The 13,963-nt window shown below is 39.1% G+C and overlaps 1 protein-coding gene across 1 annotated transcript; it reads left to right on the top strand.

Moving 5' to 3' along the window:
• The first annotated feature begins 3,091 nt into the window (after positions 1-3,091).
• gnrhr4 (gonadotropin releasing hormone receptor 4) lies at positions 3,092-13,101 on the top strand. Its single transcript, XM_031862892.1, has 4 exons — positions 3,092-3,125; positions 3,585-4,204; positions 11,369-11,573; positions 11,671-13,101. The coding sequence occupies exons 2-4, from the start codon at positions 3,689-3,691 to the stop codon at positions 12,132-12,134; spliced, it is 1,185 nt and encodes a 394-aa protein (XP_031718752.1). The 5' UTR covers positions 3,092-3,125; positions 3,585-3,688; the 3' UTR covers positions 12,135-13,101.
• Positions 13,102-13,963: the final 862 nt, after the last annotated feature.

The following is a 13,963-nucleotide window of genomic DNA, read 5'->3' as shown; positions in this document are numbered from 1 at the left end:
AATAATTTAATGTTATCATTCATCAACTTTCAAAAGAATCATATTGCAATGATGAGCTGTCACTGTATCATTAAACATGATTAGGTCATCCAAATAAATGATGTGGATCAAATCAAGAACAAAATTCAAGTCCTTAACTTACACAAGAGTTTGGTCTCATGCAGTGGAACCATTCATGGGACAACAAAGGGTCCAAATGAACCTCTGTTTGTGGTAATTTTGTTAAACCTGCAATAATGGATTTTCTTTACCACTTGGGGGAGCAAAAACAAACTGTTAACCCAACATTGACCTTATCATCTTTTAAAATTAAGATTTTTCACACATCCACCAGATGCAGAACAAAATGTTTCATTTATTTGGAGTCATGTTGTCCCCTTGATGAATATATTCACTATCTTCTGTAGCTCAGTGGTACTCCTGAGGGAAATATCTGTCTTCTTAGCATTTCTGCTTCACCATGTTCAGCTACAGGTCGCCACTAACTTTGACGGTCTGCTGTTTGGTGCTGAGCAGGTAGTGAACCGAGGTCTTTCAGAGCTTTGTTACTGAAAACCTCTGCCTGTTGTCGTCAAAAAAAACACTTTTGTCATCTACTCTAATGTAATGTCTTATTTATTTCTTGTCATGCATTCATTTCCTGTTTTATTTTGTTACTCACCTCTCCTCTCGTTGCAGATCACTTCACCTCGGGCACAGATTCATTTCAGCTGTCCCTCGTTAGCACTGCACTCACCAGACCTCCTGATCACCTGTTCTCACGTCCCCAATCAGTCATTGACTTCATATACCAGCCCAGTTGCTTTGGTCTTTGGCAGTCAATCTTCATTGCTGCATGGACTTTTGTTTGCTTGTTATCTGTGTGCATATTAGACTCTCAGTTTGTAAGCCTTTTGTTTGAAAATGAGTTTAACTGCACCAGTAAGACAGCTTCTGTATCTGCATCTGGGTCCTTCTCCTGCTACCTGCACTCCAAACCATAGCAACTATGAGAGTGCATGAAATCAGTAAAATTGGACGACCAAAACAGTGAGCTAAAAAAGGCCAAAACGCTCTGTAAAGACGAGCGTTGCTGCAGAGTTCTGCTGCAATTCCATGTGGGTTCATCACTACGAGCAGCACTTTTAACATTTAATCCATTGCATTATGAAAAATTATGATTGTAGTTACTTTGAAGTTAGGAATATGCATATCTAGATTTTGAAACTGGACTCCTCCACAAGAAAATAGCATATTTTTGGATCAGATAGATTTTTAATGCCATATTGTTTTAAACTGATGTTGGTGAATATCCTTATTAATATTATAGTTATTTCAGTCTTACAATAGTGCATCAGACAACCCTCATGATCCTGGAGTGGATAGTTATTAAGTGTTCAGTGCACCTAATTCACAATTTGTGTCTTTCTTTCCTATTTCTACATTCTTAATTACTTTGGTTGTGTTCTCTGGAAAAAAAACTACCTGACCAGAGATCTGTCACTGTGTCAACTTTCAAAAGCAAATGTTTCTCTTCCTTTAATATGTTAGTGTGTGTGTGTGTTGTCTGGCTGTGGATCCCCTACTCTCTTTATGGATGTTTGCAGGCGTTTTAATGTAACATGCATTGAGTTTACTCATAATGTATTAAGAAAACAGCCTTATTTTATTAACCCAGTGTTGTCATTAAATGATTTAAGCGATGGAACACAATAGGCTCCTAGAGGCTGTTCCAAGCAAATTATGTTTTCTCCAGTGAGAGAGCAGAGCTCCCTCCAGTCACAAGCCAAATGCACTTGTGCACGGCCGGGCACATCAGGGGCGCACTTGTGCACAGGGTATGATCAGAAAGAATACATTATCATGCATTAGGTGTTAGAGGCTTTGACAATACTTCATCCCGTTTTAACACTGGGCTCATATTTTTAAAGTTTAATTCAGTTAGATTTGACATTTCTATTTGCAAAAAAATTCTCACAATCTGGGGACAAAAATGTTGAATCTGCAAAGAAGTTGGGATTCTGAAAATAAGTCTTATCTCTGGGAACACTGCTAAGATTAAATAAAACACCAAAATAGAACCAACAATATGTTGCTCTTATTTTTAAGTAATTTTGAACAAGCTTGTGCTAATTATTTAATCACTTGTTAAACCTCAACACTGGGAGTGAAGTGGACACAGACCATACCTTGCAAGTATATTCACCCCCATTGCTGTTTTTCTTATTTTGTTGCATTACTACCTGGAATTAAAGCAGAATTTTATTTGGATTGTATATAATGAACCCACACAAAATAGTCAAAATTGATGAAGCAAAATGAAAAAACAAATTCAAAAAAATTGATGGTACTTCATGTGTATTCTCCCTCTTTGCTATAAAGGCCCTAAATAAGATCGGATGCTACCAATTACCTTATGAAGTCACATAATTAGTCATATAAAGTCCACCTGCGTGCAATCTAAGTATTTCTTCTCTCGATCAGAGAGGCGAGAGCAAAGAACCACATTTTTTTCCACTTCACCAATTTTGTGTAGTTCCATCACATAAAATCCAAGTAAAAATCCATTTTACTTGTACTAATGCAACAACATAGGAAAACACCGAGGGGGTGCATTTAGCATTAGCATTTCTGCTAACAAAAAACATGCTCTGGCTAACCAACATGTAGCTACATCTGCTAATGTGATGAAGTCAACAGTTGGATCTAAAGTGACATGTGTTGTGCTGGAATGATGTTCAACTTCATAATATTCATTGATTGGAACATATAGAATCTCCAAGCCAATTAGTAACTCATAAATCCACTTGTCCTCCGTATAATTATTAGGGAACTTATTATTATTATTATTATTATTATTATTATTAATGATGATTCGTCAATGATCAAGTCGTTCCTGATTCGTACCTCATTCCATTCTCAATGAATCAATCATTGACTACTCTATACTATTTGATTAGGAGTTACTAATGCTTAACTCGCAGTTACTCCTAACACTTCCCTCATCTGTTGCCTGGTCAAAATGTGCGTCAGAGCGGAAGAATGAAGGAGCTTGAAGCAACAGCTGCAGTGACTGCAGTAGAAACACAGTGAGATCCCCCCCCGCCCCCAGCGCTCACTCTCAGCTCCGCTCGTCCTAATTGCAGGTAAGCTGTTTGTATCTGCCTCAAAAATTGGCTTAATTCAGATTTCCTCCTTTCTCTTTTTCTCTCTCTTCGGGAGAGTAAATAGGCAAGTAGACCTAAGAGGAAGCGATAGATGTGTAACCGTTAGAAAATCAGAAGAGGAGAGTTAAAAGTTCAGCAAATAGCACTTGAGTAAACTGGCGTCTTTATTTCCTCACCTGAGCATGTTTAGTTATGTATTTTTCTGATAACTCCTATTCTTTATATATACAGTTTGTGTGATCACGTTGCATGCTTCTGAATATCATATAAGCTAAACAACGTAGTGGTCTTTTGTTGTGCGTAAAGCGGCACGTGCCTTACAGAGCGGTTTAAACGATGTATAGCCATGTTACCGGTGCCACCAAAAAAACAGCACCGGCGCCTTGCGGCATATACACCAGCTTAAAAACCGAACCAATAAATGCTCTCTTCTCTCAGGTACACTGTTGAAGTTCCAGTTAGAGGTGCAGATGGAGAAGACAGACACCGCCTAGGAGTATCCGAGATCATTGCCTTGTATTTGTGCCTCCCATCAGTTAATTATGTTCCACCAGCTGACGGATCAGACAGTGAACGGTAGCTGCCAGGGAGCCGCCTCAGCCTGCAACAAGAGCGCTGATGGAGACGCGCTCCAGCTGCCCACTTTCTCCACAGCGGCGAAAGTCAGAGTCATCATCACCTTCAGTCTGTGCGCGGTTTCAGCTGTGTGCAACTTGGTTGTGCTGTATGCTGCCGGCAACGGCGGCAAGCGCAAGTCGCACGTTAGGATCCTCATAATGAACCTGACCGTGGCGGACCTGCTGGTGACTTTCATCGTGATGCCCGTGGACGCGGTGTGGAACATCACGGTGCAGTGGCAGGCGGGAGATGTCGCCTGCAGGCTGCTGATGTTCATGAAACTGGTGGCGATGTACTCCTGCGCTTTTGTAACTGTGGTCATTAGCTTGGATAGACAGTCTGCCATTCTCAATCCTCTGGGCATCAGTGAGGCCAAAAGGAAAAGCAAGATCATGTTGACTGTGGCCTGGACGATGAGTGTAATCCTCTCGCTCCCTCAGGTAGGAGAAAACACATTTAGTTTGCTCTGCCACTCATCCAGTACTTGCACACAAACACCATGAACCCTATATATACTCATGAGGCTTCTTGACACATGACAGGTTGTACACCTCTCCCATCATAGTTTTATTTGAAGGACAATGAAACCTTGTTCAAAAAGCACACAGAACTCTGCCAGTGTGCTTTCCTCTAGTGAATCCATCTTGTTTAATTTAGCTGAAAAGAGAGGTGAAGTTTATTTACATAATTGGTTAGGTCTGCAGGAAACATTTTGAAACAACACTGAGGTAATCAAGGCAAAAAAAATAAACACTTATGTATGTAACTGTATTAAATGGCTCACTCAATCTATTAAGAATTGCATCTTTTACAGCAAAACAAGTGCATTTTCTCCATGTGTCGTGCTCATTAAATTACGTTTTTATTGTTAAGGTGTGTGAAGCTTCACAATACTTAAGATTAATATGGATATGATTTTGCTCCAGAAAATGTTCACGCACAAGCTCCTGCTGAACAAACATGTCAGAAATTCACAACAGCATACTTGAATTGATTTTACCTGCTGAACACAAATGAGGCAGCAGCCTGCGTGATTAAAAGTGGATATCTAATCAGGTATAGCATGTTTTGAAGGGATCCTTGACTCAACAGGCTTGCAGGGTTGCAAGTATGCTTATCAAGTACCTCAGGTGTGAGATCGCCTTTATTTCCTCAACCTCATCTAGTGCGACTGGACCACACTGGGTCGAAAGAAGTGAACATCTGACAACTTAACCTCTCACATGGACACAGAGGTCATGTCATCTATTCTTTCTTTGAATTTGGGGGATTTTAAATTCTTAAAGAGATAAATTACATTTAGTGGGTTTTCAGTTGGTATCTTTAAATGTGAGACTGTCCTCCCTAAAAATATGGCAGTACTATAATGTGAGACGTTATTGTATGTACGTATATACTGTATACAACATAACGTATATACGATAAGGTGTCGGCAGTGAAAACAGAGTCTGCAGCACCGTTGAAGAAAGTAGAATATATATACAGTATATATGTGTGTTTGTGTGTTAATTTGATAACTCACTATTTCAGAGTTTTTTTTATGGTTTACGGCCACGCTCATTCAGAATATAGTTTGTGAGACGTTTTCTTTCACCTGTGTGTAAGAACATGTCAGAGGACTTTTTGTCAAATAAGAATTGGGGAGAGATGACTAAAAAAGTGTTGACATGAAAGGTGAAAAGAAAGGTCCAACTGAGAGCTGTGTATACAATAAAGCCAGATTACAGTTATCAATCCAGTCTTGAAGTCAAATCAGTTGGCATTACATTCACAAATAGGAAATAAGGAGAAAATGTGCCCAAAAATGGGAACACGATGCCCTTGAAACATACTTGTTTTATTCGTAGATTTTTGACTATGTTGTTGTTCTAATTCTTATTCATTGCATTCCTGCACCCTTTTTATTGAAATGCAAATGTAAGGCTCAGGTATTTCTGAAGACTCGGGGGCCATTTTTGAATGAGTGGTCTGAGACGTGTCTCACTTTCTTTGCAACGCTAAGTTAGAACAAACTGACACATCCACAGATTTACTTAAACCTTTTTTCTACAGCTTTGTGTTGGTGAATAACCATCTGTAACTCGGGGTCAGATTAGAATTTCATCAGAATCACGTTTGGCATCAGTATTACTGTGAAACAGTAACAAGTAATGTTGCAGATGTCATGACACTACAGCTAACCTACATGTGATGTTGCCTGATTTAGACTTTTTTTGACCTTCATCTGACACAGTCTGGATTTAGCTCCCGAGAATATAAAGATGAGTAGCCTGGGAGATGTGACAGGGAAGACAATTGGTACAAGTATCCCTTTTTTTATAGATTCAGGAAAGAATACACAGTCCAGTCTTTGTTGCATCTGAAGCCTTTTCTCAGTGAAGTAGCAGAGATGGTGGCTGCAAATATAAGGTTAAACAAGTGTCCTCTCTATCCACGAGTTGTTGCTTCACTGACTGTACGACTGATTTATTATGCAAAGTTTACACCACAGTCATTGTAAGCCTCGCGCTGTGATTGGCTGATTGGCTGAAGAGTATTCTAATAAGTGCCAATATTTCATGATATAACGCACTTCCTACACTTGCACTCTCTCACGACAGGGAGCTTCCAAGAACCAAGGAGCTCTGAGAAATCCCTCTCTGATTAAAAGCTTCTGCAAAGGTACTTCGGATGGCAAAGAGTTATCTCTAAAACCTTTTGGCTGTTTACTTTTGAGTCTTTGAAAATCAAAATGGGAATACAGCCCTCGAAACCTGCAGTGTGTGTCATCAGACTACAATCAGATCAAAATGAAACCCACAGCCTTTGATGGATGCACAGAGAAGACTTCTACTCACAACCTTTGCGTTATTGGCAAAAGGATGATGTGAACAATTGGACCTCAATAATTTATGATGCATCACTTTTATCAGCTGAGTTACAGCAACAATAGCCATCGTAGTTCCAGTAATTTAAGTTTAAAAACAAAAGGTGTACTGTACCGATTGAAATCTGGCTTCTCTGCTGCCTATTGTTTGCTTCAAGATTGTCTTTAGAATTTGCAGACAGCACAGGGATATTTAAAAAAAAAAACATTTTATGTTCAATGACATTTTTAGAATAATTGTTTCCCACATGTTTACTTGGCAACCAGTCTGATTGATGTGAAGGAAATATTGTGGTTATGGAAAAATAACTATACTTAAGATATGTTTAAAGCGGCCATTATTAGTATTTTCCATATCAAATTAATATTTAGGTAAAAGGTGTCGCTCATAGCGAGACACTCACAGAGAATTATCACCAACTCTGCAGTAAATTTTATAAACTAGACGTGCATGTCGCAATCCATTTTCCACATATTGCTATGTATTTCAATTTTTTTTTTTACAGAGCTCTGCACATGATTTGTGTATTTTTCAGCATTTTCAGAGGTTGCTATTCTTGCTGCTTTTAATGTATCCATCTTGAAAGCACTTGAATGCTTTGTTGCTTTAGGTGAGGATCATGGTTACAGCGAACTAAAGCAAATATTACATGGACATCGTGACTCTGGCCTGAAAAACACAGCACAAGAAAACAAATACTGATAATATAGAGACATATCTCAGCAAAAACAAAAAAAAAGTTGATTCAGGCTCAGTTTTGCAGCAGAGTGCATCATTATCCAGTTAAGCAGCTGATGAAGTGGTTACTCCATCCCTGGTGTAGCAGATAACCAGTATCAACCAGCCCTCAACACAAGGCCTTACAGTTATTATTTCTGGACAGGACTGTGATGAAGAACGGGAAGATGAGAGAGATGACACTTCCTAGCACATGTAAAATACCAAGCCCAGCTGATATTTAATCATCTGTAGTACCACCAGATGTAATACTGAGGCTGCTGGAGCACCAGGCTGAATATTGGATATAATGAATATCTCATTATCTCGCCACAAACCTGCCATTGTCGCTACCGCGAAAGGTCACTGGATCAAATCTCCATTTACAAATGTTATATGGCTGTAATCCTAAAAATTAAAAAAAAAAAAATATATATATATACAGTGTATATATATATATATATATATAGTTGTACAGGATAAAAAAGCCAGGGTTGTTATACAAGTGGCTTTCTCCTTTATCAGACAGTTAAGTTTTATGAATAAAACATAAAATGAATGGGAAGTTTTATCTATAAGCCACCTCTACTACGAGCTATGCACCTGTGTCTGTATGAACATTGATAAAACAGTGCTTCTTCAGTGGACCGCCCTGTGACGTGACACCTGGAGACCCTCAAGCATTGAACATTATCTCCAAGACATCATTCTGCCATAGAGAGGCCGCTTGAAACAAACGAGAAAACTGAACGCGATCGGGTTCTGTAGCTCCACACACTTCGGTTGTAAATAAAGTGAAATATTTTTTGATCAGAAGGGAAAGTGCTCACTTGTAGGATCTTTTTGATTGTGGAGAAGCTCACACAGAGATGTAGTGGGTGAAGATGAAATGCATCTCCAGCAGATGTAAGCCTGGAATGAGATTGTGTGTGAGTCTGTGTGTCCATAAGTGAGTGTGCACCTCTATGTTTGTTGTCCACTAATCTAGCATTCGGCTGCAGCAAACTGCATCTTGTCTTTGGTGGACAGTAATGGCTGCATGCTCAAGGACCTCTCGTGGTTGCGGTGACTTACACTTTCTTACCTTTTATTGCCTGTCTTATACGGCCATTGACTACCTGCTTGCTCCTCACTCACCGCCCTCAACAGGCCCTTATATCCAACCCCCAGGTCGCTACTCTGTTGTACACGTTTATTGTTTTGGATAGTGTGTTTGGCTAAAAGCTAACAGCTAACGGAACTACACACGCTGCTGAGTACCTCTAAGCCGCTGCTCTGCGGCTCACGTTTATTATTTTTTCGGACAGTGTGTTTGACTCACAGGTAACTTAACTACCAGTGCATATATTATCATTGTCTTCAATCTGAAAGGATTCTTTTGGGTTCGAATGCTTGTTAACCCAAAAGACAAGGCAGTGCCTCCACTCTGGCGTTCCGAGAGCATTTTTTCTTACTTACACCCTCGTCACTTTTGACGTATGCGTCACATTGTAGAAAGTGATGTGTTGTAAATATTTCTGTCGCCATCAGCTGCCTGTTTTATCCTCTGTCATCTGATCACAGGAGGCATGAAACCTCCGGAAGATTTAAGGTGCCAGGAGTGAGAGATCGATTGATGTAGGAGCAATGCTTTATAAAGGATGAATTAAGTGTTTACTCATCCTTAACTAATGCTTCATAGTGTGTAGTTATTATAAAGTGTTACCTCAATTTCTTTTACATTAATAATTTTAGTACATATTATGATATAGTCTGCAAATTATTAATTTGTTCTGAATCGATGATGAGCAAACTGGTTTCTATCTCGGACTATTGTTACAGTATTCACATATCTGTGCCTGTTACTCATGGTCACTAAAACACTGTAGGGTAAAACATTATATCTGTGGGCAGAGGGAGAACTAGTTCTTAAATGTTGTAATTGGGATAGATATTGGGATTGTTACACTGGACACTGTTTATTCACTCGCCACATACGAAACTGCTGTAACATGTGAGATCTACTGCAGCTCTAAAGCACCAGATACAAACTCCAGCAATATGAACATAATTTATGTTGGGGTCAACCCCAACTCTTGGTACGACTCGTGGTATATGTCGGTCATTTAAAGTGAACATACTTGGAAAAAACACATATTCTTTAACCTCTTACAGTAACACACACTTTGCCTGTTTTATTTCCCCTTTATGTAGCGTTAAGAATGTAGAAACCTACTTATTCTACAGTATGAGCTTGTTCCAAAAGTTCATCAAAGTTGCAGTGTAAGATATTTTCAGATTAAGCATGACATATTTTGTATTTGTCTTCTTCTCTAGAATGAAAAATAGAGTTCTGTGAGTTGTCGCATACTTGGGCCAAACACCATAATTTTCTCCTGAATAAGAGTGAGAGACAGTTGGGTCAAAGACGTTACAGTCATTTAGCAGATGCTTTTGTCTAAAGCGACTTACAATTCAGATTCTATCACATTTCTGCACAGTACCACAGCTACGGGAGCAATTTGGGGTTAAGTGGCTTGCTGGGTTTATTTCTCTGGGGTTGCTTTAACTATCCGCAAGAATTGCAATTACTGGCCTGTACTTTAATAAAGGATTGGAGGTGTACATACGCCACCGTAAATACAGTGTTTCAGGAGCCCGGATGTCTCAAGGGATCATCTTTCCAACAAGATAAATGTATCAATTTTTGTCTCAGACGCACACAGTTTAAGGCTTTTTTTGTCCAATGAAATATGTTATTAAGCATAGATCTTTTTTCTCTGACGTCAGCACCTTCATCAGTCCGTTATACATAGACTGTCTATACGTTTCAAAATGTCAAGGACATATTCATCATCCAATTCACTATTAGACTCTGTTTTCCTTATGATTTTTATGAAAGGACTTTCATAAAAAAAACAATTAACTGCGCCCGAGGACTTATAAGTCCTCACTAAGACCAAGAAAGTGGATCACATCACTCCAGTTCTGAGGTCTTTGCACTGGCTCCCTGTCCAACAAAGAATTGACTTTAAAATCCTGCTGCTGGTTTATAAAGCACTGAATGGTTTAGGGCCAAAATACATCTCTGATCTGCTGCTACCTTATGAACCATCCCGACCCCTTAGGTCGTCTGGGACCGGTCTACTTTCTGTTCCCAGAGTCAGAACTAAACATGGAGAAGCAGCGTTCAGTTTTTCTGCTCCACATATCTGGAACAAAGTCCCAGAAAGCTGCAGGTCTGCTGAGACCCTCAGCTCCTTTAAATCAAGATTGAAGACTTTTCTGTTTGCTGCTGCCTTTAATTGAACCACATTCAAGGATATTAATCAATTTCCTGCATTTCTGCATTTTACCACTGTATTTTATTTCTTACACTGCCTTTTAGTGTCTTAATGACTGTTTTTAATGTTTCAATGAATGTTTTGCCTTATGTTTTGATGCTGTTAATGGTTTTATGTGAAGCACTCTGAATTGCCTTGTTGTTGAAATGTGCTGTACAAATAAACTTGCCTTGCCTTGCCCATAATGGACATGACTGATTGGAAGTGGGGCAGCACACAATCAGCTATAAATGCTCAAAATCTCTAAATTGTGTCTGAAGGTATGTCTGTCCTATACACACACAGGCTGGATACACAACCTTGACTGTGCAGCTGTATACAAGAAATGTTAGGATATTTATTACTGAATCAGCCAAGATGCAATTGGAACAGAACAAAATACAAGATGAAAAAAAGTGTGATCTAGAATTTATTAATACATTTTTATTTTATTTTTATGAAGCGTATGGAGGTTATATTCCTGTTCCACATGTAGTTTGCCAAATCTACAGTATGATAATCATGCAATATAATGATATTACAGAACTGCTGCTTCCTGTGTTCCATCAGATCATCTGACCAATCAATAATCAGCTTCTGATTTAATACTTCCAGATAGTTGTTGTTCCAAGCCCCTTCTCTCCTCGTATCCTCCATTCTGTCTGTCTGACTTATTTAGACTTGTGACTAAGCAAAACTCTTCTTGTCTTTAATGCAGATGTTTATATTTCACAACGTGACCATCACAGTCCCGGAGAACTTCACCCAGTGCACCACCCACGGCAGTTTTGTCCAGCACTGGCAGGAGACCCTCTACAACATGTTCACCTTTGTGTGCCTCTTCCTCCTGCCTTTGGTTATCATGATCTTCTGCTACACACGAATTCTCATTGAGATATCCAGCCGCATGGCCCAGGGTAACTGTAAGTTTCACACTTTCTTCAAAACCTGCAGTTGAAATATATTCGCTGAGGCTCGAGGAGTTGTGCGTGACAAAGATGGTGTTCTCTTCTCTTCCAGTGCGGTCTAGAGATATTCATCTCCGCCGCTCCCACAACAACATCCCAAAAGCTCGGATGAGGACTCTTAAGATGAGTATCGTCATCGTGACGTCATTCATCGTCTGCTGGACCCCGTACTACCTGCTAGGCTTGTGGTATTGGTTATATCCTGAAGAAATGGAGGAAACAGTCTCTCATTCAATGACACATATGCTGTTTATCTTTGGCCTCTTCAACGCCTGTCTGGACCCCATCACTTATGGTCTGTTCACCGTTCGTCTTCACCAGGGTCTTAAGAGATGCTGTAAGACATCGAACACACGGCCTGAATTAGAAAACAATACTTGCCTTGTACACATGACTCACCTTTCAACTCGTAAGCAGATTGCGTCAAGTGTCAACAATACAGACGTAGAGGAGGGAAATGAAAACAATAGCACAAAGAGTGGTTCTAGACCAATCCTGCCAGTGAGCAAGATGTAATGGTTTAAAGAATTTCAATGGAAAGAATCTCTGCTCTTAATAAGTGTTGAGCTTAGTCGTTCTCCAGAGATGACAGCTATAGTTCGATGATCAAAAAAATCAATGTTTTGTCAGACGAATCTTTTCATTTTTGTTTCACTGATGTAATCGATGGTGTATTGTAGCTCTGCCCTGGTTTGTTCATCCCGCATCTTGGACGTCACTGATCAGATTCTGACAAAACGCTGCAGAGCGATGCATGCAGCATTCACAATAATCACCATGATAGGCTGAGGGTGATCCTGTACATCACACAGAATGTCTCGCACGCTGCTGATCCGATTTCCATGAAGCTTAAAGACTTGTGTGGGAAAGTTCAATTCAGGTCGAACTGATGACAAATCTGCTTGGTGTTACCATAAATTGACTGAAAATGCCTTGCACCCATTTGGTCGAGCATCACTCTTGATAACAGTGGGTTTTAAACTAAAACTTGTATTCACAGGTTGAAAGCCAGTCACACTACGGGACACACACACACACACACACACACACACACACACACACACACACTGTTGCATGCTCAACAAACAAACACATCTGGGTTTTACAGGGTGGATTTCAAGATGTCTTGTATTATTTCCTGTGTCAAAGAAACCACAGAAAACAAAATGTGTTTATTTGATTTAAGATTATCAGTTGATTATAAACTTGTATTAATGTTTACATTTGTATGACATGTTGGAGTTTTTTGCAACGAGGTCCTCTGCTAATCATTGCTTATTGACTGTTCTAAATTGTCATTTGTAAATCTGTGTGTGCAATATAGAAGGCTGTAAACATGATCATTATTGACCATGACGGCCTTTTAAATAAATGTTATGGCATACAGTTCTATGTATTTAATGTATCTTAGCAGCATGTTGCTGTCGTGTTATTGACTGCGTGATTTGTCCAAGATCAATTATGTATTTACTGTGTTGCACAAAATCACACTGGAGACAAAACTCTATGAAATATTCTTGATCTATCATGCCATTTGTTACATTAGTGTTAATGCTATTAGGGTGTTATATTATAAATTGTGTTGCTTTTTGTGACCAAGAAATGGATAAAAAAATGCTTAATATTTTAATGAGTAAATTTAAAATTCAGTGATATTGTAAAATGAACAGTAAACTATTCAGTTTGTTTCTCATATGCAAAAAAAGAGAGATCAATAGCATTTGTCTGTTTGTATGCAAGTTATTGAAGATGTGTTATGTATATTTGCTAAGTGTTTATTTGTTGAATAAAAATGATGCCCTTTCCCAGGCATTGGGTGATGAACAAACAATGACGGCTTCCCACTGAGCTCATGTTCATTTCTCATCAGCTGGAAATGGCTCAAACAGAGAAAATGAGAAAATTGCATGCAAACTCCATCTGCTGATGAAGATAATGTCAAATGATCAAAAGTTACACAACAGCTAAATGGACCTTGTAGTGTGACTTCACAACTGCTGTTTCCAAAGTCATGAATTCACTTTGAACCTCAGCACCTCAAGGAGTTTTTAAAGCTGAATTTCCAATATTTTTCCTGACAGTGATCTTATCACTAACCCTGCTAACATTTATTTTGCCATCGACAAAAACTTGCAGACTCAGTTTGCAATAAAAACCCAACATGTGGCATTTACACAGAAGGTGCTACAGCTGACTGCAGAGATTTGCAGTTTTGTCATTTTCCATTCAGCACTCCACCGCTGTGTGTGATACCAGTGAAAACAGCTATTATCTTTGATTTTCTAAACTCAGCTTTTTTAGATTTGAGAATCACTGGTTAAACGTCAACAATCCATCCTGCAACA

Source organism: Anarrhichthys ocellatus, unplaced genomic scaffold (genome assembly GCF_004355925.1).
Source record: "Anarrhichthys ocellatus isolate YVR2014 unplaced genomic scaffold, GSC_Weel_1.0 scaffold2, whole genome shotgun sequence".
In the NCBI taxonomy this organism is placed as follows: domain Eukaryota; kingdom Metazoa; phylum Chordata; class Actinopteri; order Perciformes; family Anarhichadidae; genus Anarrhichthys; species Anarrhichthys ocellatus.
Note: the sequence above shows the minus strand (reverse complement) of the source record. Positions and strands in the feature narration are given on the sequence as shown.

Bases quoted from the DNA above. Each gene is read 5' to 3' on its own strand.
- gnrhr4 (XM_031862892.1), top strand. From the start codon at position 3,689: ATGTTCCACCAGCTGACGGATCAGACAGTGAACGGTAGCTGCCAGGGA. The intron at 4,205-11,368 runs GTAGGAGAAAAC...TCTTTAATGCAG, and splicing joins TAATCCTCTCGCTCCCTCAG to ATGTTTATATTTCACAACGT. The intron at 11,574-11,670 runs GTAAGTTTCACA...CTTCTCTTCCAG, and splicing joins CCGCATGGCCCAGGGTAACT to TGCGGTCTAGAGATATTCAT.